Genomic DNA, 24,039 nt, shown 5'->3' with positions numbered 1-24,039 from the left:
CACACACACACACACACACACACACACACATACACATTAACTTTCTGTCACAGCAATCTCCTCTCTGGGAATCTTCTGCGGGCCTCTTCTCCCTTTTTCTTTCTGCCATTCATCTGGTTCTTTCTTTCTCTGCCTTCCTCTGTTTGTCCTTTGCATTCTTCAGAGCTATAAGAAAGCCATAGATGAGGTTAGTGACATTTGAGTCCCCTTTTCTTTTTACCCCAGTTTTCCTTTTCCTCGATCAGAGCCCCTCTTCTTTCCCCCTGGCATGGCGAAGTCAGTTCACTTCACAAGAAGAGGACGCCTGTTTCTTTACCTTCAAAATAAACATCTGAGTGTAATGCCGACGGCAGTGCATGTGTGCTTTCACACACACACCCGAGAGAGCGTGTGTGGACGCGTGCTTGTGCGAGTGTGCATGCGCAAGGTGTGTGCAACCAGAGCCGCCAAGCACCTGAACAGTTTCTGAATCTCTTCTCCTGTTTCTTTGTTATCATGGTCACTGGTCAGGAGGAGCTGGTAAGCCCACCGTGTTTGACGGTCCTGCTCCCCTCCCTCCTCCCCTCCCTCCCTCCGTGTGCATGATTTGGACTGAGCCATAGACTGGGGTGGATGTGGAGGGACGGAAGGCATGGGGCTGATTGTTAGAGGGAGGGTGTAGATTGATGCTGCTCCCCTGTTGTGCGTCAAGCCTGATTATCTGTCTCTCTCTCTCTCCTCTGACGACATGTCTTCACATCGTTGATATTTTGCCCGTGAGCGGATGAAAGTGCTGATCTGGGATCACTTTCTTAAGTCGCAGTGTAAATTTGAGCGTGGCTCAGCAGAAAAAGTGATCTCAGACGAGCACACACACATGTTTGCCGGCCCGGATGTTTGTGTGACAACCAATCAGTTATCTTCTTCTCATGATGATGCTGAGGGTTTGTCCTCCTCTTTGCCCTGCTCTGCTCCCTTCGTACTTGTGTGTCTCTCACTCCTCAGGTTTTTACAACCGATGACACAGAACTGACAAACTGACTGACTTTGTCTCTTTCTCCTCTCCTCTTCTGTCCCTCTCTTTAGGACCTAAGTGCATTGGCAAAGGAACTCAGAGAACTGAGGGTCGAGGAGGGCAGCAGACCTCCAGTAAAGGTACAAGGCCATTTATGGGTAGTGATGACGCTGATGAGTATAGATATTATTTATTTTGTTTGGCCTACAATAGATTATTGCCTTGAATAAAAACACAAGGAAGCTAAAATACGACTTCCATTGTGGTCTTCATTAGAAGAGGAAAGTGTAAGATGACAGATCAGGTAAAAACAACAAAATCAAATTCTATATTTCTCACAAAGACACATTATGTGTAAAAAAAAAAACATGTTAAATGCATATTTTAAACTATGTCTTGTTTACATGTATCGGCTGCTGTGATGTCACGACCATACTTTAAATATTTGCAACAATGCATGGTGCACTTTATACACTCAGTGAAACTGATTGTCCAATATTGTTCTCATATTTCTGTGCCTTATTTTATATATTTTCTTTTACTATTGTACTTTTTTGTATTCTTAATTCTTAAGTTTAATTATAAGTAAGTAAGTAAGTAAAATTTATTTGTACAGCACCTTTCGCAGACCAGGGTCACAAGGCGCTTCATAATTACAATAAAACAATACACAGATTAAGAAGTACATACACATTTAACTTAAAAAAGCCAAGACATCTCAATGACGATCATAACAGCCCCAAGGCAATTAAACAAAAGCCTGGACAAGTAAAAGGGTCTTAAGTTTCTTTTTGAAGGAGTCTGTTAATGTTTACCTTAAGCCTTAAGTTTTAGTTATTGTAATTCTGTGTGGAAGGAGGACCTAGCAAAGTAAGTTTTTCATTGTACGGAGTAACTGTCTGTTAACTGTGCATATGACAATAACAAATATCTTGAATCATGCATCGTAATAAAGGTGACCGACTACTCGTCCTCGAGTGAAGATTCAGAGAGCAGCGATGACGACGGGGAGACGGTGGGCCACGACGGGACTGTTGCTGTTAGCGACATCCCCCGCGTCATGTAAGTTGTCCCCTCATTGTGTTGTTCTCTCCCTCTGTGTTATGTTTCTGTTTTTTCTGGTTTATTTCAAGCTTGACTTGTCAGTATTCATTTGTGTTGAAGTATGCATGACTTTGGAATATGTGCCATGCCAGCAGCTTGTCAGTATAGTTCTGGCAGAATTGCTTTGTAAATAATCGGGAGTGTGTGTGTGTCTGTTGCAGGCCGGCAGTGCAGAGCAGCAGTGAGTCGTACGGAGGACTGACGGAGGACTCTCTGGGAGATGCCTACAAAAGCTCAAAGGACGGCACTCTGGTGATGAGAGAGGTGATGAATGTGCACACACACACACACACACACACACACACACACACACGCATGCACGCAGCATAGATTTACAGAGAAGGGAATGAAAACAAACAAAAGGGAATACAGTTGTTGTTTATAACCTGCGATCAAACTGTGCTCATTTGGCTTCTTTATTGCCACTTAATCTTCTTTTCACTTTCTCGTGAACCTTTTCTCTCTTTTTCTCTCTTTTTTTCTTTCTGTCTCTCAGGCGGAGGAGAGGAGGAGAGGGGACCACACCGAGACTAATGGGTTCGGGAATCACGCTAACCATGGTAACCTCCCGGACCTGGTGCAGCAGAGCAACTCGCCCTCGGCCACGCCCACTTCAGCCCTGCAGGAACTGGGCGACATGGCCGAGGTCAGACACGGACATGTTCATGGAGTTAAATGAATACATTAAGTCCTAAAATCAAAACATTTTTATGACTGAAAAATAATCCACAAATAAATTATTAAGTTTAATATTAATGACTTTTCATATTTGATGTCTGGCCTTAAATACAACCAGAATTTAAAGGTACTTTAAAAAAACATAATTGCATAATAGATTTTTCACATCTGTCCAAAATCAAAGTAGTAGATACCAACATGACAAATTGAAGCTACTCTTGGTAATATGTTAATAAAGGATTTCTGCTTTATTAATTACAGTTTGGTCTGGGCGGGTCCAAAGCGTCCTTCACCCCATTTGTTGATCCACGTGTCTATCAAACCTCCCAGAGTGAAAACGACGATGACGAAGACAACATATCGGAAGGTGAGCAGAGCACAGGAACGCTTCGGCCACACATGTTACATTATTCAACCTTTCTTTATTTTATTGTCAACAACTGGTAAATATTTTTTTGCCTGCACAGCTGTCCAAAAGAATCAATTCTTCAACTTTTTTCTTCTTCTGTGGTATCCCAGGCATGTTTGCTAGCGAGCTGATGAGGCAGGAGCAGGCCAGACTAAATGAAGCCCGAAAGATCTCTGTGGTCAACGTCAACCCGACGAACATCCGACCCCACAGCGACACGCCGGAGATCCGCAAATACAAGAAGCGCTTCAACTCTGAGATCCTGTGTGCTGCACTCTGGGGTAGGAGGGAGGATCCTTTCATCGTCCTCTAGAAATCAAAGGACGTCTGAATGGTCCCACAAATATCTTCCTGTGTCTCTTTTTGTGTGTGCAGGCGTGAACCTGCTGGTGGGGACCGAGAACGGACTGATGCTGCTTGATCGGAGCGGACAGGGAAAAGTCTACAACCTGATCACCAGACGGCGTTTCCTGCAGATGGATGTGCTGGAGGGGCTCAATGTGCTCGTCACCATATCTGGTAGGTCGAAACACAGACACGCTCACACTGTGTGTTTGTGTGTCTCCTTCCATTCCTCTCAAATATCAAATCCAAAGTCATTTAGACCAGTGGTTCTCAAATGGGGGGTACGAGAAGGCACTTCAGGGGGGATGTGAGGTTTCGATGGCCAAAGTGCAAAACCTCCTACCGCAAAATGATCCTTTTTATTTTTTTAAATATATATATATATATATATATATATATATATATATATATATATATATATATATATTTGGTATTGGGTATTCTTAACAAATAGCATTCTGCAAGAAAACAACAAGTTTTTCAGCCATCGATTTGTAAAGAAATTAATTTAAAATTCGCATTCATTCAAAAATCCTTTACAAATAGTTATTTAATAAATATAAAAATGCATATTATATTATAAATGATATTAAGTGTACGTTAACAAACTGAATTGTATTCATTCTATATTAAATCAGACACTCATGGCACAGCCCTTTTTTCAACCAAAAATGCTTTGCACTGGTTAGGGGGTACTTCACGGAAAAAAGGTTGAGAACCCCTGGAATAGATCAATAACAAACGCCTTATCATCTGCTATTGTGTGTTGTTTATAGATGAATAGGTTTCTAATATATATGTATATATATATATATATATATATATATATATATATATATATATATATATATATATATATATATATATATATATACATACATATATATTTTAGGACTACATTACTGTAAATTCCATCTTATTCTCTTTCTGCCTTTATTCTCTGCCCTCTTAGGGAAGAAGAATAAGTTGCGTGTCTACTACTTGTCCTGGCTAAGGAACCGAATATTACACAACGACCCGGAAGTAGAGAAGAAGCAGGGCTGGATCACGGTCGGGGAGCTGGAGGGCTGTGTGCATTATAAAGTTGGTAAGAATCTGTGAATGTGTGTATGTGCATCTCATGAATGAAGGAATTAATAGAAATTACATGTGTAAAGGTTGATATTTATGCCGGATTCTGAGCTGAAATTTACTTTCAATAGGATCAAATACTGAACCAGCTTGGACATTGTCAGCAGGAAAAGAGAGTATTATGCTTTATTCAGGTGGCATGAAACGAAAAAGATTTTACTGCATTTTACCTTTGCAGTACCTTTAACTCACATTTTTGTCGACTATATTGTTTCATACTGTTCAAAGAAGTTGCTTTACATCCAGAAATATGGGCTTTTATTCTTTACATGTTTTTTTAAACTACAATTATACTCTGGTTATACTAACCCCAAGTATCTTTCTGTTCTCCTGCACATTAATGTTTTTTATCAAATGCACAATATTTACGCGCAGTAAGGAGAGTGGGTACAGGGTTTTTGATTTGATGATTGCTAATGTGAAAAAGTTTGGCTGTTCATGTTTCTCTGTCCTGTCTCCAGTCAAATACGAGAGGATTAAGTTCCTAGTGATCGCTCTGAAGAACTCTGTGGAAATCTATGCCTGGGCTCCGAAACCCTACCACAAGTTCATGGCCTTTAAGGTATGGAAGCTCAAGAATGTACATTAACACTTCACTCACTACCATCCACTGAACATCTCCTCCTCCTCCTCTTCCTTCTCCTTCTCCTCCTCCTCCTCCTCCTCCTCCTCCTACTCCTCCTCCTCCTCCTCCTGCTTCATGTATTCTCTTCTCCCACCCCTGTCTGTTTCCCTCAGTCCTTCACTGAGCTACAGCACCGTCCCCAGCTGGTTGATCTGACGGTGGAGGAAGGTCAGAGGTTAAAGGTCATCTACGGCTCCAGCGTGGGCTTCCACGTCATCGACGTGGACTCGGGGAACCCTTACGACATCTACATCCCCTCGCATGTGAGTGCACGGCCGCGCTTTGTCAGAGTGCTTTAGCTTTTTGTAACGTTTTTCTCTCTCGGGTCGAATGAATCTGAATGAAGAATGACGAGGCGTCGGAGAGGGATGGCGTTATTAGTTTCCTCCGGTTCTTCGTACCTGCTGATCTCCTCCTGTGCCAAGGTCAGCCGTGACTCACGCGCTGTCTCTCGAGGATCTGCTTCAAGGAATGCAATGACTTTTCCTGACAAATTACCCCCCGTGATTGATTTACTGTCGCGCAAGTGAAAAGACTGATGGGTGCTTCATGCTCTTTTTATCTGATACTATTTTAGTTGGCTAAATATGGCGCTCTGGGCCAATGATCGATTCACAGTTCACCGAATGGAGCTCAAATTACAGGAGTACTCTTTATTGGGGAATTTCAATAAGTAGTAGCTGCTAAAAAAAGAGAATTCCTGTTACAACAAAGGTCACCAAAAGAGTGTTAGTCAGGTTACGTATTCTTTGAGCGCACCTCTTCTCCCCGATGGCAGCTTTCAGTCCGTTATACATTCCAGTCGCTCATGGAGGCGAGGTGTACCATCAGTAATTGTACGTGTGCGTGCTTGAATGCCAAACAGTTTTTTGGTGTTTGCATACAGATTAGTTGTGTTTCCACGGTGGCTTCACTAATCGCACGCATGCACCCAAATCAGGCTCAAAGTGTTCAGCCAAACTCCTGATTTCGTGGCAATATTTCACTAAATATAAACTGCTAAATACAGATGTGAGGATTGAGGCTATGTTTTTTTTTATGCTTTTTTGAAAGAATATTCCTCTTGAGGTGATTGTGTCTTTAATCCATGCTACCTCTCTCTCTCCTTCCCTGCCAACTTCTCTTCCAGTGTGCCAAACAGACGAAGGTGACATCCTGCCACCCTTTAGACTAGATCAATAGAAAATAGTAAACATCCCCGTAGTGGATGCACATAAGTACTAAATGTTTATATGTGCCGTACAGTTCATTAGAGTATAGATTAATGGACAATGTAGCTAGAAACAGGTTGCATGAATAAATTCATTTTACCCACAGGAGACACCACAAGGGTCAGAAAAGATGTACATGGTATTGCGTAATTAAAGCCTAATTCCAAATATGTATTTGAATAATTTGTATTACCTTAATTCAAATTATTTCAATGCATTGCTGCCAGATAAGTGGCAATGAGAGCATTCCAATTTTGGCATCATTCTTTGCGTAAATGCAGTTTATTGTGGGCTAAGATGAGTTTTTCCATCACCTCGTCACTCACTCATTTTACTGATATGAACCCTGGTTGCGCTCCTGAAGTGTGGTCTTGAGTCACACCTCAGGAGAACACGCTGGCTACAAATAATTGGGTTATTCTCTGGGGTATATTTTGGGTAAAGTGCACAGATTCAAGCTGTATGTGTGTGTGTGTGTGTGTGTGTGTGTGTGTGTGTGTGTGTGTGTGTGTGTGTGTGTGTGTGTGTGTGTGTGTGTGTGTGTGTGTGTGTTTCTGTTCCGAACTCTTCTGGTGGTGTTCCTGTTAATCAAGGTCAGAGAAAAGTGTTGTAGTTTTTCCGTTCGCTTATTTTACAGAGCGAGGCTTCGCGGACAACGAGTCAAAGTCTGAACCTTTTGATGCACTGATGCTCCTGATATCTGGCAGCCTCGTTCTCAATTTCCGCAAACTTGCTTTTTAGAGGATTACAGTATGCGGGAGCTAGTTCCAAAAAAATGCCAAAGATCCGGCCAAAATGCCAGTGCATTAACTGCCCATGAGATTATGATTACATTTGACCGATTTGATTAAAGCCTCTGAAAATGTTTGTGCGTATGTGTCTGCGATAGATCCAGAGCCAGGTGACGCCCCATGCCATCGTGGTGCTCCCCAAAACCGATGGAATGGAGATGCTGCTGTGCTACGAGGACGAGGGCGTCTACGTCAACACCTACGGGCGAATCACCAAGGACGTGGTGCTGCAGTGGGGAGAGATGCCCACCTCCGTTGGTACGTCAGTCACATGAATCATGTCATGCAGTGTGTTAAGCCCATTTAAGAGGATTTTCTTTTTTTGATCATTGAGTCATTAAAATATGATAGAGAAACACCCAGTTCAAAGATGTAATTTCAAAATATAGATATATTTTAATACCCATTTCAGCGCCTGTGTAAGTGGGTTGCAATGTGAATTAAACATTGAATGAGTTTTCTGAGAACTGAATTTATGGGGGGGGTTCATTTGAGGTTTAATTGGATTAAAAAATCTGTTGATGTTGATCATAGGAAGGCTTTCTGGAGGAGCTGCTGTGAGGTTTTCAGAAAAGATGTAAAAATGGATATATGTGATCAAATGTAAGCGTGAGGGAGTAAGAAACAGGAAGGGAAAGAGAAACCAAGATATCAAAAGTCCAACAAAGAAACATGTGGGCATGTACTGTACGTATGAGCACTGTTTTTATAGGAAAGCACTTCACTGCCCTCTTGTGACATCTAGAGGTATTACACTTTTAAAGCTACCATCATTTAGGCAATGTTCTAATGGTGTATTTATATACCATGCAGTTGTGAAATTAATGTTTAATATATATATATATATGTATATATATATATATATTAAATATGACTTCCATTGTCATTCATGCTCATCTTGTGTGTTCTTTCTCCCAGCCTACATCCACTCCAATCAGATCATGGGCTGGGGCGAGAAAGCCATCGAGATCCGCTCTGTCGAGACCGGCCATCTGGACGGAGTCTTTATGCACAAGAGAGCCCAGAGACTCAAGTTCCTTTGTGAGCGCAACGACAAGGTAAGAAAAAATAACACACTCTTTGATTCTCTTATCTGTTGCTTGGAAATGATTTGAGGAACACAATTCTCAAAAATGTATTGCCTGGTTTTGATCTCTGGTAGAGTGGGCTGTGTGACAAAATATGTTGGAAAAAAACGCATGCATATCCACGCGTTGTTAAAACATTCATTTGCTAGTATGAAGTTCGGTATAATTTGCATCAATCTTACACAGGCCCATAGAAACAAAAAGCACACGTTTAATGCTATAACAGCTAATACATTTTCATACATCCAACTTTGTCTATGCAGATATGCGTACAGAAGCATGCATTTAAACAAAAATATATTATTTGTGTGAATGACGAATTTATACTTTCATTGCATATCCACAGTGTGTAAAAGCTGACGCCTGCAGTGCAGTTATGAACTGAGATGCATGCACATAAAAGCCTTGAAGGGACCGAATAAAGGATTATTTGACATCTCGGGGCGTGGTTGCAGATTGCAAGCCGTGAGCCACCGAGTGCAAAACCGTGGTAACGCCGTCCATACCATAACAACACTACTTTAGGAGCAATGGAAGGCCGGCACTAACAACACTGCCGTTTCTCTAGCGTGTCGAAAAAGCCACGGCAGCCTTCAGATGACGTAAAAAAATGCGAAAAAGGCTCTCGCCAGAGCCCGTTTGTGGACTCGGTCCCTTGCTCCCTTTGTAGATATGAAGGGTTCGTTCACAGCTAACTCAACGACTCTTAGTTTCAGGTGATTATACACTAATGAAACCGTAGTTATGAAATCACAGCACAATTTTTTGTGATCTACAGTTATTGAGAAAAAAAAAGAGAAATGGAAATGTTTATGATAGTAATATTCTCTCTCTCCCTCTCTCTCTCTTTCTGTCTCTCTCTCTCTCTCTCTCTCTCTCTCTCTCTCTCTCTCTCTCTGCAGGTATTCTTTGCTTCGGTGCGTTCGGGAGGGAGCAGCCAAGTTTTCTTCATGACCCTCAACAGAAGCTCGATGATGAACTGGTGAGGGCTCCTCCCACTGTCGACCCTGCCTCACTCTCCCATCGGCCCGGCCCGGCCCGGCCTCACACCTTTGGCCCACGGCACTTCTCACAAATGAACCAGATTGGCCCGAGAAGCCACAAAGTGAACTCTTTGAATTAACACTGGAGAGACTAAAAAGGAGGGGGGGGGGGGGGGGGGAGAAACAACAACAACAAAAAGTTACCTTAGAGAAAAACAACAACGGTCTTTTTTCTAGATGAAGAGCCACGCGGCCCTCGAGTATGTCGGGTCGTGCAGGAGGAAGCCACCGTCTCTCGACTGACTGGCAAACTGGTGCCATTGACTTTCCAAATATTCTCTTCCTCTGTCTGTAACTGCATTCATGTGTACAACGGCTGTAGAAATACAATCCACACCTGCCTCCTCCTGTCTCTTCTTCCCTTTACCCCTCCCTTCTTAATACTCCACTCCTTCCCAGTAGATCTAGCCATCACTTTTTTAAAGTCCTCTGTTTTCCTCACTTCCTATCTGCTTGTTCCCAGAGAACTTGCACCTCAGCGGTCGGAGGAGAAGATGAATACGATTTAATAACAATTAAAGTCTATACTCCTAAATATGGCGGCTGAGGGACGACACATCGGCTCTGTGTCGGTGGTGAAAGCAGACCGCCTGGATTGATTTTTCATTCTCCGCTTCCCCTTTTCTCCTCCTCCACCTCTTTCTTTGCTCGCCGTCACTCCGGGCCCCCAAGCAAACCGAGTTGTGATTCAGTGTTCGATCGCATTTCGCTGATAGAGATGCGGTGAGACAATCTGCTGTCACAATATGCAAAGATGGCGTCTGTGTCCCTTTAAAACAAAATCACTGGTCTGTCCTTATCTCCTCTTTCCTCTCCTCCTGTCACCGCCACCCCATCATCATCATCATCATCATCATCATCATCATCATCATCATCATCATCATCATCATGACTTTCCCTGTTTTCACTCTTACGTCTTTAAACTCTAAAGGTGCTGCATCAGATATACTGTAACATTAAATGAACAATGAGAGCGTCATTTTGTTCATTCCTTTTTTTATTTCTGTTCTTTTCTTCTTTTTTCTGTGACTCGGTCGGTCTTTGAAGCGTGATGAAATGTACAGCACATCTGTGTTTCTGAAATCCGGAGTGTATGTGAGTGTGTGTGTGTGTGTGTGTGTGTGTGTGTGTGTGTGTGTGTGTGTGTGTGTGTGCACGTGTGTGTGTGTCTGCACGTGTGTGTGTGTGTGTGTGTGTTGAAATGAGTCCCATTCAAGTCAAGTTTGAATCAAAGTGGTACATTAAAATCACTATCCAAAAAAAAGAGTCAAGTAATTCCGTCTCTGTGCGTGAACTTTTAGCCGAATGCGATCAAAGCACCACTGAGTGTGTTTACATGGAGATTTATGATGTTATCTTCTTAGTATGAAGTTTATGAGTTGGTGTGTCTGAACATCAAGCATAAAAATAAAAAAAGGCAATATTAGAGGTTGATTTTCTTTTGGAAGTGTGTTGCGATTTTCCTTTAACACAGTTATGTGTTATACGTTTTCATGACTTTAACCTCAACAGAATATGAGCTGCAATCCAGAATACTGTGCGCATGTGAAAGATCCCGTTATAGAAAGATGTGGTGTCCTTGTTTGAATCATGCTCTTCCCTGATTGGTTCTTCTGATTGTTTGGCTCCTTCCTGTTTTTACACTGCCTGGCATGATGTAAGCAAAACAAAAAAGGAGATCAGAAGATGATCGCTCATGTTATTAATTAACACTTTTATTGATTTTTATTCTTGTGTGTGTTATTGTCTAACTTTAACACATAACTGATGTTATTTGTCTCTTCTAATTGAGATATACATTAGCACATTTAAGACTGATTTATTTGAAATGATTAACTGAATATGGTATGATAAAACCATGCAATTTCTTTCTAAATGACTTTATCTCTCCATATTAAATGTATAACACTATTGAGGGTGGACTAGTTCATGCATACTCATCCACATTGGAGAGCACTGTAATGCAGATTAAGTCTTTTTTCTGGTGGGTATACTGCAGGTCTGGCCTGCCATGTTGGCCTTTGGTTAACAAACAGAAGGCGACACAAAGAACAACTGAAATAAATAAATCAATTTTTTTTTCTTTCTATTAAATTATAACTCTTTTTATTCAGTTATATTTTCAAGATTATAATTTTTTTTTTTTTTACACATCCACGCAGAAGCTGCTCTCGCACAGCTGTCAGTGAGGATTGATCCCTGTTAGGAGGGAGCAGGCTAACGTTTTAGCAATAAAAAGCCGAGCTGAAGTAAACCACTGTCTTCCCTATGTGTGTGTGTGCACGCATGCAATTGTGCGTATGATTAATGAGCAAGTCTGAATGGGGCATTATCATTATTATTTGTCCATCACAGAATTCACTCTTCCCATTGGAAAAGGCTGACGGTCATTACACTGAGGACTCTCCTTTCAAAGACGAAACCACTGTATTCTTAATTCTGTTTATCGCTTGTTTTCTTTATTTTTGAAAGAGCATTACTAATGTCCTGTTTTGGGATTTATTTGTTTTGTAAAAGAGTTAATGTAAGAGAGAAATAAATGAAACTAGAGCATTATGCTTCTGGAGTTGTGTGTTTTTTTCGCTCTTGTGGATGTGTTTGTGAGACTTTTTTTGTGCCAGTTTGCACATTTGTATCAGCTTTGACCCTCAGACTTTGTGTCCTTGTGTCAAGTATATCATTAACAGCAGGTGTCTTTTCTGTGTGTGTGTGTGTGTGTGTGTGTGTGTGTGTGTGTGTGTGTGAGAGAGAGAGAGAGAGAGAGAATCTTAGCAACAACATGTGTTATTTGATATTCCATTATTATACATTTATTATACAGTATATCACTGTCCATAATGTGCCCATATGAAACACACACACACACACACACACACACACACACACACACACACACACACACACACACACACACACACACACACACACAAAACCACAGAAAAACGTAATCCAGACTGTGTGTCTGTTTGCATTTGGACACCTCCAATAGTAATGTGTTTGTTTGTGTGTATAGAGGATAAATAAAATCACTGCTTAATTTGTGTGAAGAGTTCTGTCAGCACTGTAAATCTGTGTGTGTGTGTGTGTGTGTGTGTGTGTGTGTGTGTGTGTGTGTGTGTGTGTGTGTGTGTGTGTGTGTATGTGTGTGTGTGTGCGCGTGTGTGCATGCATGTGTTTGTCGGTTAGTGTGTGGACACAGCGTGATCGAGCATGCAGCTTTCATTGATCATTACCAGCCCGCTGGCTGACACTCTGGACCCATCATGGAGTCGGGAAAGGTAAGGCAATCTTTTGGCAAGTCCCTTCTTTACATGTATTTCATAAAATGGTGACACACTCTATACGTCTTCATTCTAAATCATGAAAGCAGTATTTGCAAAACAGTTATCGCTGTATCGCTGTATCGCTGACATGCAAAGCTTTCGGTTACATTTGCCACTCGGACCTGAAGAAACCAGTAGCTCTCTATTCATCAGTGTATTGGGATTGTGATGAGTTATGTATCTATAGCACATGCAAACTGTTTCATTTTAGCATCCTTATGTAACTTCCAAGCATTCTTATAATTGTCAAAAATAGTGCACAAAGCAGTAATACATCAAACAAAGTATTACTATGTCCACTTTGATTTGTGACCGTGTAGCGAGCATGCTGAGTGGCTCATGTTCTCACACACGTTAGATTGTCTGTTTGTTCATCCATCTTTGTGTGTGTGTGTGTGTGTGTGTGTGTTTGTGTGTGTGTGTGTCTTTTCTAAATGACTACTTTTCACTCCTGCAGCAGCTAACGGGTACATTGGCCCTGGCTGTATTCACAGCAGTTCTGTCGTCCCTGCAGTACGGCTACAGTCTTGGAGTCATCAACGCGCCCCAGAAGGTATAGACTCCGCTTTCACACAGACTTCACTCCCATATTTGCCTCAGCAGACTGATATGTGCACCCTATGGCCATTTGCTCTATAAGACAAGAGTGCATTCTCTGTATACACTCCTCTGGAGATAACGTGATACCAAGGAATAGACCTACCTTTTTCCATTGCACGAAATAAACAACTTTTCTCAAACTATCTTGTGTGCCCCACCGAGAATGGTTTAATTTGAACCTTTACTAGCTATCTGACATTCTCTGGTCTGCAATGACAAGGCCTTTGGGTGCCTCTCCATCTAGTGGCAGTAGAGTGGAAACGTCTCTCTGATGCAAGCTGCTGTCATTGTTGGCACACAGTTGCTCATCGTGGATCTGATCTGATTGAGACTCCCTACAGTCCAGTTCTGCTCAAATGGCATTGTCCTCTTTTACTGCCCCTGCAGACGGAGTCTCTCAATACCGCCCAGCCAGCATCTGTGACAAAGTCTTTTATTGGCCCCACAGCCGATTACATCTCAGAGTGTGTGAGAGAAACTTTAAATAGAAGCTCTGGCAGACAAGAGACATCCTTCGCTCTCTGTTTGGCAGCCATTTATGTCAAAGCATCGGCCGATTAAAGCTGAGACCTTATGTGACCATTGTTCAGGACGGAGACAGAGCACAGGAGATCCAAATAGGACATCCAAAGCACATGACCCAACCTCAGAAACGTTCATTTTTGTCTGTTTTTTAAGATAGACCTTTGTCTGCTTGGACTTCTGGGGACTTCCCCCAATCTTGCATTGATGTTCTTCCGTCTCCTGCTTTCTTTGCTGAAATAAATGAAGTTCTTCACAAACCCATGTATTAAAACAGGTGCTGGAGGTGTTGCGCCCCAAGTCCCCTCCTAGGGGAGAGAAGCCCTTCTAGAGACCTTAGTGAGGTCATTTTCAAGTCGTCGTATGAATCCCAAATGAGTTCTAATACTTATGTTATGTGTTATTTTATATGAATTTATATTACAAAAATTCTGAATTTTCTTGGGAGTAAAAAGTATATTTAAAAGAAAAACACTTGTATCCCATATTTTGATCATAACTATGAACATCTAGCATGATCTGAGCATGATTTAAGCAAGATTCCCCATAAATGCCTCCTCGAGCGGTGGCCAAGTTTTTTCAGATGCATGCAACAGAGTTGTAAGACCCCCTCTTTGTAAAGATAATTACCTAAGGAATCGGAATCTCCAAGGACAATCACAACAAAACAAAGCATTTGCATGCTAGGAATGAGTTTCAGTCAAAAAACTGTGTCGTTCGGTTAAAACATTGAAAGGTTTATAACCTTTATGCCAAACCATGGTCGGATTGGGTCATGCTAGGTACCCAACTGTTCACAAGCTTCCGCTTAAGACGTGTGACGCATTCTAAGAAACCTCCCCTGACCACCGTTGCAGTCGAAAACGTCGAAGGGAGTAGGAAAAATAAAACAGTCCGGCCGCATTGGGATTTTTCAGGTACTAATATACTACCCACAATGCTTTATTAGACTCCTACAAGCTTGTAGGGTTGAAATCCGACTTTGTAAAGTTTACTTATTAACGATCTATTGAAACGTTATGACCGCCGCGCGGAAGTGACGGCAAGGTCACAGGGTTTATGTAATTACATAAACTTAACGGTAAGTTAAATTTTTTCTGAGCTGATAGAACTCTTCCCACAAGGCTTTACTGTATTTCAGCAATTTAAATAAAGTTAATCAACGTTGTGGCTCCGGAGATCCTTTAGGTAACGTCACTTGACTTATTCTTCTCTTTTCTTGTCCGATAATGGGTGCCGCAGGGCTTGGGGTGCAAAAGGTTTAATGTACACCGACTACATGTTGATGTTGAGATTGGAAATATGTCAAGCTTTTGTTCTTTTCTTCTATGTTTGTAGCCATATAGGGCAAAGGTTCATAGGGTAAACAAAAATACCTCCTGATTGGTGGAGAATGTGTGTGTACATTCCCGTGGGTCTAAGGGAACTGGATGATGGGAGGCACCACTGGTGAACAGGGTACAACTAATAGATTCAAGTTTTCTGAAATATTATGTTTAGATTTGCAAATGGAGCACTATCTAATGCTAACTGACACAAATAGACAAAGACCAAAATATGTTTTTTGTTTTCTTTCCGCTAGTGTGAAAGAAGATGCTTGCCCAAAATCTCCAAATTGATCCGTGCATGAAAAACTATGTTTTTGCCTGGGGTGTGTCGCCTATAGAGATTGTGTAAATTGACAGTATTGTCAAAGTGAAGTTAAATTTAGCCTTAGCCTGCTGTCAGACACTAAAAAACACAGAGTGAGTCTCTGTGCAGACATGGTGGGTAATCCTCAAAGTGAGATGTAAATACATGAGCATGCTAAAATTAGAAATAACTCAGTAAATGAACTAAAAATACACTATTGATGGATGTTGTCCTTCTGATCAACCGGCATCTTCCTTCATAAAATGTTAAGTTACATAACAAGTGTCACAATTACAGGAAACCTATTTTGTGTCTGCCTTTTGATCTGTCTCTGAGTGAGCAGCCGTGATCGTACCTCTCGATGTTCACAGGTCATTGAAAGGCATTATGGGCGGGCGCTTGGGGTGTGGTCGGAGAGGGCCGCCGTCTTGTCAGGAAACACCACAGAAGAAGACGAGTTCCCAAAGGCGGGGCATCACCCTGCCGTGGTTATGTATTGGTCATTGTCGGTGGCAATCTTCTCCATCGGTGGCATGCTGTCCTCCTTCCTGGTGGGGTTTGTGGGAGACCTGAGAGGGAGGTGAGAAAGGAAGGATAAAAAGAATGAAAATGGAAAAGGGGAATAACTGCAGTAAAATAATGGTGTATGAAGAAGGATGGGAGTAGAAGGAGATGGAGGCCAACGTTATATTAAGTTGTGAAACTGGCATCAATATGGAATAATGCCATGGTGTCCGTGTTCTCATTCCCCACCTGTCTTTCTTTCTGTCTTGCAGGATTAAGGGCATGTTAATGGTCAATGTTCTGGCTGTCGCTGCCGGGCTGCTCATGGGTCTTTGCAGGATGTGGAAACCTCACATCATGGTCATCTCCGGCCGCGCTGTTATGGGCTTTTACTGCGGTACATTTAAGCACGTTGTAACCAATTGATGATCCCATCATTTAGTTGAAAAGCACTATTTGTATGGGTCAAATGCTACAGGTGAGGCAAGTGGCCCTAGTTATAATTCGGAATATTCACCTTCATGAAAGCTAATTATTTCATATTCAAGAGGAAATTCAAAAGGGTTTCCTAAATTGCCTGCCATATATTGCCGCATATCCGACAGCGTGTGTTTGTTTAAAGTCATGATGTGTGGGGTTTCAGGGTTGACATCTGGTCTAGTGCCTATGTACATTGGAGAGATTGCACCCAAGGCGTACAGAGGGGCTCTGGGAACATTACACCAGCTGGCTATCGTCATTGGCATCCTCATCAGCCAGGTGAGGTGCACAGCAGCATCTTTGCTTTATGACCATCTTAACACATGACCTAAGCTACATGTGTTTGTGTGTGAATGTAGGTAATAGGCTTGGACTTTGTGTTTGGTAACGATGACATGTGGCCCCTGTTGCTCGGGCTGTCTGGAGCGCCGGCGGTATTACAAACATTCCTACTGCCTCTGTGCCCCGAAAGCCCCCGGTACCTTTACATCGTGCAGGGCAAGGAGCAAGAGGCTCGAAAAAGTAAGAGTTACACACACATCGACTCTCTGGTTCACCTTTTGTTTCTCTCTCGTGCTCTCTTATTGGAACACTATACACTCAATTATTGAGAAAAGTTCAGTTTACAGTCGCCTATATAGACTACCAGGCTGCACAAGATACTCTAAAAGCAATAGTTCAGCAATTTAGGAAACAGACTCGTTCACATTTATGCACAGGGTTAGATAAGAAGATCAATACCACTCTCACATGTAAGACCATGGCTGCATTCACGACAACGTTTTTCTACGATCTAAATAAACAAGACATATTAAGACATATGAAAGGATATAACGATGGCCAAAAAGCAAAACCTCCTATCTAAAAAAATCACTTTTTTGAGAATACAAAAAAAAATGTTTTCTTGCGGAATACTATTTGTTAAGGACACCCAATACAACCTCCTGGGAACTGAGGGAAAAGCGTGTCTTCCAAATTCATTCAATTCATTGAAAATTATTTTTAATTTTACAGCATGTCCACTGTAGCGGACCACAGGACCATTTTCGTGTGAAAAGACAGCCAAATATAGAAGATTAAAAAACTAACAAATTATGGCTATAGAGTGATATTAAATTCCTTGTCTGTCTCTGCCTGTATGTTCTTCTTCTTCCTCACCTGGCTCAAACTCATCCTCATCTCTCTCATCATCTGAAAGCTCCAAATCTGATTCTCCCTCAACTATCTGGTACAGCATCCTTTATGCTTGAGTTCTGTCTCCGACAACAATGTTGAGTCATTAAATACATTCATTTTATAATTAATTGAATAAATGACTATTATTTCAATAAACAAATCACTGAAATGCTTCAGAACTAAATATATAATTCCTGACAAGTTAATAAACCAGAAAATATATGAATATCATTGTAAAAAAGACAATAATTTAGCATTATTTGACTTTCCCATAAAATGAAATAATAAGTAAATAAAATGTGCTGGCTGATAGAGATGCCATCTTGTGTCGAAAGAAAGAGGAAGTGGTCATGATCCCATCCCTACATATGTGGTATCAATGGAAAGCCCAGGATGTGCTCTTTAGAGTACAGCAGGAATTGATAGGGTAACTCAAATGAGTAAAAGGAGAGATGCAAAACCAAAGTGTCCACCACAGAGGACACAAATGAATAAGCTGGGTCTCAGGATTATACATTATACAAAATAAAAAATACAGGAGGCAGACAGGAGGTGCCCCCACTTTTCCTGGATCATTTTGCAGATGGGAGGTTTTGCACTCTAGCCATCGACAATATGTTATTAAGAGGTGCTGCTAGGCTGATGTGTACCTTCAGACAGAGCCACGGTAGTTGTTTCCCCCGGTTTCCGTTCTTTAAACTAAGCTAAGCTAACGGGTTGCTGGCTACACCACAGACATGAGAGTGTGACGATATTTTCATCTAACTCTCTAAAAGAACGCAAATTTGCCTATTGCAGAACTATTTCTTTAATTTTGCTGACTTGCGTACTTTCCCTTAACTTGAAAGCTACTTGCAATGGTTCAAATGTACACATATGGCATTGCTTTTACCGCTGTAAATTCCTGTCTGCAGACTCTTGCTCTTGTCGACCTTTGCTCTGTGTCGTGTTGCAGGTCTGTATCGTCTGAAAGGGGCGTACGATGCAACTCCTGATCTGGAGGAGATGAGGAGAGAAAAAGAGGAGGCAGATAGGGAGCCCAGTGTCTCTATCCTTTCCTTGGTAAGGTATATTGGAAGAGGCTCACTTGAGATATATCCCCTCAGCTACCTAAATATGTTGTATCTTGTGAATCCTGCTTGGATTTTTCCATCCACAATTTTGAAGAAAATTGATTTTAGGGATATAAAATAAGGTGATAAACTCTCGTTGCACTAGAACTAGTCCTGATATTGACTTAAGTTCATCATATCACTCCTCCTCAGGGCTTTCCTGATGATCTCATGTTTGTTTGTTTGTTTGTGTGTTTTATTCAGTCAATCATTACAATACAATACAATATTCTATATAATATACAAAACATCTCTCAAATCCTATTTACACTCATGTATTGAAAACAACCTTTGTACACAGTCTGGCAGTGACTTTGCTTTAGCTCTGTACATTGTATGCATTATTTTATAATATACCAAATCATTAAAAAAAAAAAAAAGTTCCTTCAATCGTTTTCCTGAACAAAATAAGTTAGTATCGTCAGCAAAAATGACACATTTTAATAATATTGTAACATTACAAATATCGTTAATGTAAAGTATATAAAGTATTGGACCAATCACTGATCCCTGTGGTACTCCACAGGTGACCTTCCTAAATCCTGACAGCATGTCATTAACTTGCACACACTGCTGTCTATTTTCCAAGTAGCTTTTCAACCAAGAGTGAGTTATCCCTCTTATTGCCATACTTCTCCAATTTCCTCAATAATTTACTGTGATGTATAGTATCAAAAGCCTTCTGGGAGGTCAATGCAAATACCAATAGAATACTCATCATTTTCAACTGCCTTTGTTATTCCTTCCACCATCTCCATTAGTGCATGGGTAGTTCTATTTTTCCTAAATCCATACTGATGTTCACTCAATAATTTATTTTTATTTATAAAGAGATCCAATTTTTGCACAAATAATTTCACTTAATATTAAAACAGTTAGTCAGATGTGTTTTTTAAGTTTTGAAAACCATTGCCTCAACAGACAGGGCAGATGAGGCCGGATCTGGAAAGATGAGATCTAACCTTTCGACATTGGAGTATTACAAATGAGGACATGCTTTCTCTTGTGCATGGTTGTATCTTATTAAAAGCTCTTACCACTCATCTTTCCAGATCATGTCTTAAGTGATATAACATTTGTTTTTTAGAGATTATTCAATAAATGGGAAATATAGTCTACTGTATATAGTACTGTAAAAAGGCTGCAGATGAAGCCAGCTCACTAAAAACCAATATATTGTAAAAACACATTAAAATACTTATTTCACACATTGGTCATAAACGTACAGTATGTGTTCTAGCTGTGTACTTTAGAGAACCATTGCATTGACAGTACTGTTCTGTGTTCCCTCCTAGATCCGCTCCTCCGTGTACAGACAGCAGCTGTCTGTTGCCCTCATGATGCACCTCTCCCAGCAGTTGTCAGGCATCAATGCTGTGGGTGACAAATGAACGCCAACTCTGCCTTTTTTTCTGCCCCATATGGATTTTGATGACATGTTAAAGTGACAGGACAAGTCTTGGTTTTATTGTCGGAGCATGCTGTGTGTGTGTGCACATCAGCAGGGACTGTGTTTTGTCTATTTCCATGAACATGTATCATACATGAGATCTGTTATAGAAAAAAAACTATACTTTTTTGTCTTCAAGATCTTTTATTACTCAACGGCCATCTTTGCTCAGGCCGGTGTCGCTCAGCCAGTCTTCGCCACCATAGGAGTCGGAGTCATCAACACACTCTTCACTCTGGTGTCTGTGAGTAGCTCCAGTTGACACACACACACACACACTCTCTCTCTCTCTCTCTCTCTCTCTCTCTCGTGGACATTACAACATGAACATTGCACTGGTTTTCTCTTATTACTTCTAACCACATACTTGGACAAACTCATAGATGGCCGGTGTCCCGTATGTTCTAGGTCGCACTGGTAGACAAGGCCGGCAGGCGCACTCTGACTCTGGTCGGCCTCGGAGGGATGTGCTGCTGTGCGGTTGCCATGACGGTGGGCCTCAAGTTACAGGTTTGTCAAATCAGGTGTCGAAGCTTTCGTCTGTCAAGAATGTAATGCTTGTTTGAGAATGTTAATATTCATCACATATTTGATATAAATGGACAATATGAGCTCAAAAGCACAGTTCTTAAATATACTTTATTGATGAGTATGCACAATATGATATACAGGGATCAGAGAACAAGTATTTTAATTTGTTTGTGAGTATGTGTTGATCTGTTTACAATAGCAAGGAAGAAAACAACAGGAAAGTAAAGCAAACAAACAAAGTAAAGTCAAACATAAGAGGAAATACAAGTAAAAAAATAAATAGAAAATCGTCACTAAAGGTCCACTTGCCAGCTTTTTTTGCAGCTTTTTAGCTGCATCTCTTCATCAGCAGGCGGAGTTTGACATTCTTGTACCGGTACCACGACCTTTTTTGGTTTTTCTGAGCATTTTTGTAATATACTTATTGATGTTGCGGGGGAGAACTGCAGATCACAATTGAATAAGATTTATCATGATTTTTTTTGTCAAATAAAATGTTTAAAATGTTTGTGGATGGTAAATCTATGTACATCAATGCAAACCCATTCCACTACTACTCTGCCCACCATTCCCAGTCTGTGGATTAATGCTCAACTCCTAATATTGATTAGAATGGATAATTTGTCTTTTAAAGAAAACAAACACAGTGCATCGTTTATTTAAACCTTTATTTAACCAGGAGAGTCCCATTGATATTAAAAATCTCTTTTTCGAGGGAGACCTTGCCAAGACAGACAGCAACATAAGAAACACATAGTTACAGACAGAAAACACAGAACAAGACAAGTTAAAAGAAACTAAAAGCTAAGAGACAGTGACGTAACCGAGTTAATTTAAGAAACATTGTTCTTTTTTGGGAACCTGCTTCTATTTCTTTCATTTTAGATTTAAAAGCAGTAAGTGGTATCAGTTCTTTGAATTTTAAATCATTCTGCAACATATTCTATGATGAGGATGCATGCTTCACATATAGAGCTTGCATACACAGGTCCTATATGCCTACATGTTTCCAACTCAGGGCATTTTTGTTTCAGGCAGCATTTGATCATTTCAAGTAATCAGGAAACTGACTGATGTACTCTTCCGTCCAGAATGAATACTCGTGGATGAGCTACGTCAGCATGTCCGCTATCTTCCTCTTCGTGAGTTTCTTTGAAATTGGTCCTGGCCCCATCCCGTGGTTCATCGTTGCTGAACTGTTCAGTCAGGGACCTCGGCCTGCAGCTATCGCTCTAGCTGGCTGCTGCAACTGGAGCAGCAACTTTCTCATAGGCATGACCTTTCCATATATACAGGTAGGCAGAATAACACGGACACACACACATATGTGCTGTATATTCAATCCGAAACACTGCCACGTCTGACTTTTTCTGTATTTTTCGTCGCAGACTTGGTTGGATTCTTACGTGTTCATCCTGTTTGCTGTGCTGCTGCTCGGCTTCACTGTGTACATTTATCTCCGGGTGCCCGAGACCAAGGGCAAATCCTTTGAGGAGATTGCTGCTGTCTTCCACAAGGACCGGAAAAAGTTGGTGCAGGGCACCAAAGAGGCTACTGAATTGCAGCAGCTGAAAACATCCACAGATGCCTGAAACAACAGGGCCATATTCGTATTTGCGTGGTCTATTTGTATGCAAGTTGCAAGGGTGTGTTCAACTGTCAGTATTTCAAACGTCAAGTGTTTTTTGTACATTTATCCTTATAGTATTATAATAATGACTTCATGAATTAAGGAGTTTTTACACTAGATGCCATTGTTTAATCATGCACACAAAACAAACAGTGACTCACAATATCACGTTTGTGTTATATGGAGTGGAGTTTACATTTAATCCAAATATAAACTTGCGGTATACTTTGACTTGATAGTTAAAGTGGCTATAATCAATATTTAATATATACCTGTTTGTGTGTGACAGGGCTTATTTGAACCAACAGAGATTTTTGACCCGACTGCAGTTCCTCTGAGTTTTATGGCGTCTTTTATTGTTGTCGGTTTACAGGTTTTAGTGTTTTGGTTCACTTCCACTGCTGTGATAGCTTCGTTATTGGCCACAGTAGGCAGATGTTTTCAGTAAATAAACATTAAAAAAGTAACTGTGCACTACATGCCCAGCACCAGACAGAAGTTAGACAAAGTTAGAGAATAATAGTGAACATATATGTTGGCTATACGTTCTTCAGTGGACCAAAAACACAACTGCAAATGAATGCTGACATGTCTGCTCTCTTTATAAACGGGCAGCTGTTGACTATCAAGTTTGTCACTTTTGTGTTTGCAGCTTGTTTCTCCAAGGTTAACTTTAAAAAAATAAATGCAATTAAAAAACTGAATTGTGGATTTAGTGGGCCAGGAAATTAAACATTATTTTATGTTATTTACTCCTCCAGCATTTTCCGTCTTGGACTATGAGCATAAGCCAGACTTTACTCACACATGTGTGTTGCTTATACTGGAGGTATGCTTCTCTATGCTAACCGTACACCTGCTAAGGTTGGCCACCGATGGCCATTACTCTCTGACAACACAACTAGCCAATCGTGAGCCAATAACTTCCAGATGTGACGTGGAAACTTGAAGCCTCCAGCGCTCCTTCACTGACGATGGACTTTTACGTGTAGGAGACATCTTGTGTCCAGCAATTAAACTTTATTTACTTTACTTTAAATATTTGTCTTTTTTGTTGTTGTCGCATATCGTTATAGTCATAGATTCTGGATTGAAAAACTGATGTAATTTTAACAATCGAAGAATGTAATTCAACAAACTTTTTTTTTAACCATCCTATAGTGCAGAGGTTCTTAACCTTTTTGACCTTGCGGCCCAACTTTTCAAGTACAAAGTGCCCCGGAGCCCATTCAAATATTAACACTGTATTGGTTTATTAACTAATTGATCACACTCTTGGTTTGATTTGTATTCAATAACTAAATCAAATCTACCAACAGTTCAACAAGCAACAACCTTGTCAAATAAATGACATGATGCAATGTGATCATCACAAAGACATTTATTGATCATGTGTATGTAAACCTGCACAGACAACAAGTCATGGAACAAATCAAGCTAATACAATAACTCATTTAAAGGCTCAAAGGCGTATTAACACACAAATAACTAATTATTCGATTTTTCTACAAAAACCAGGAGGACTCAAAAAAAAAACAAGAAAAAAAATTGATAAATACATAATGTGGTAATAAAAGAAATACACTGCACAATTATTAGGAAAGTAGTTTTTTTTAGGATTAATTGTATTATTGAACTACTGCAGTGCTTCCGGTTAATC

At 40.7% G+C, this 24,039-nt stretch overlaps 2 protein-coding genes across 5 annotated transcripts in view; both read left to right on the top strand.

Moving 5' to 3' along the window:
• The window catches only part of tnika (TRAF2 and NCK interacting kinase a), a gene marked incomplete at both ends in the record, with an annotated part of 59,259 nt that extends 49,897 nt beyond the window's left edge, over positions 1-9,362 (top strand). The window contains 15 exons of one of the 4 annotated variants that reach the window (XM_079213899.1): positions 164-187; positions 1,066-1,134; positions 1,950-2,056; positions 2,260-2,362; positions 2,595-2,744; positions 3,038-3,143; positions 3,296-3,466; positions 3,561-3,704; positions 4,483-4,617; positions 5,123-5,223; positions 5,400-5,549; positions 6,416-6,433; positions 7,387-7,546; positions 8,207-8,346; positions 9,279-9,362. In XM_079213899.1, coding sequence (XP_079070025.1) covers positions 164-187; positions 1,066-1,134; positions 1,950-2,056; positions 2,260-2,362; positions 2,595-2,744; positions 3,038-3,143; positions 3,296-3,466; positions 3,561-3,704; positions 4,483-4,617; positions 5,123-5,223; positions 5,400-5,549; positions 6,416-6,433; positions 7,387-7,546; positions 8,207-8,346; positions 9,279-9,362 — 1,662 coding nt within the window. Of the gene's footprint in view, positions 1-163; positions 188-1,065; positions 1,135-1,949; positions 2,057-2,259; positions 2,363-2,594; positions 2,745-3,037; positions 3,144-3,295; positions 3,467-3,560; positions 3,705-4,482; positions 4,618-5,122; positions 5,224-5,399; positions 5,577-6,415; positions 6,434-7,386; positions 7,547-8,206; positions 8,347-9,278 lie in introns of all 4 variants that reach the window. The other 3 variants (XM_079213901.1, XM_079213898.1, XM_079213900.1) reach the window with 3 other exon arrangements.
• A 3,320-nt stretch (positions 9,363-12,682) lies between these two features.
• On the top strand, positions 12,683-22,341 carry slc2a2 (solute carrier family 2 member 2; the record flags this gene model as incomplete). Its single annotated transcript, XM_079232392.1, has 12 exons — positions 12,683-12,697; positions 13,200-13,295; positions 15,868-16,076; positions 16,273-16,397; positions 16,644-16,759; positions 16,840-17,002; positions 18,612-18,718; positions 20,064-20,144; positions 20,358-20,462; positions 20,627-20,728; positions 21,841-22,044; positions 22,138-22,341. 12 exons carry the CDS (start codon positions 12,683-12,685, stop codon positions 22,339-22,341), a joined length of 1,527 nt encoding a protein of 508 aa, XP_079088518.1.
• Positions 22,342-24,039: the final 1,698 nt, after the last annotated feature.

The sequence above is a fragment of the Taurulus bubalis genome (assembly GCF_910589615.1).
Source record: "Taurulus bubalis genome assembly, chromosome: 1".
NCBI lineage: Eukaryota > Metazoa > Chordata > Actinopteri > Perciformes > Cottidae > Taurulus > Taurulus bubalis.
Note: the sequence above shows the minus strand (reverse complement) of the source record. Positions and strands in the feature narration are given on the sequence as shown.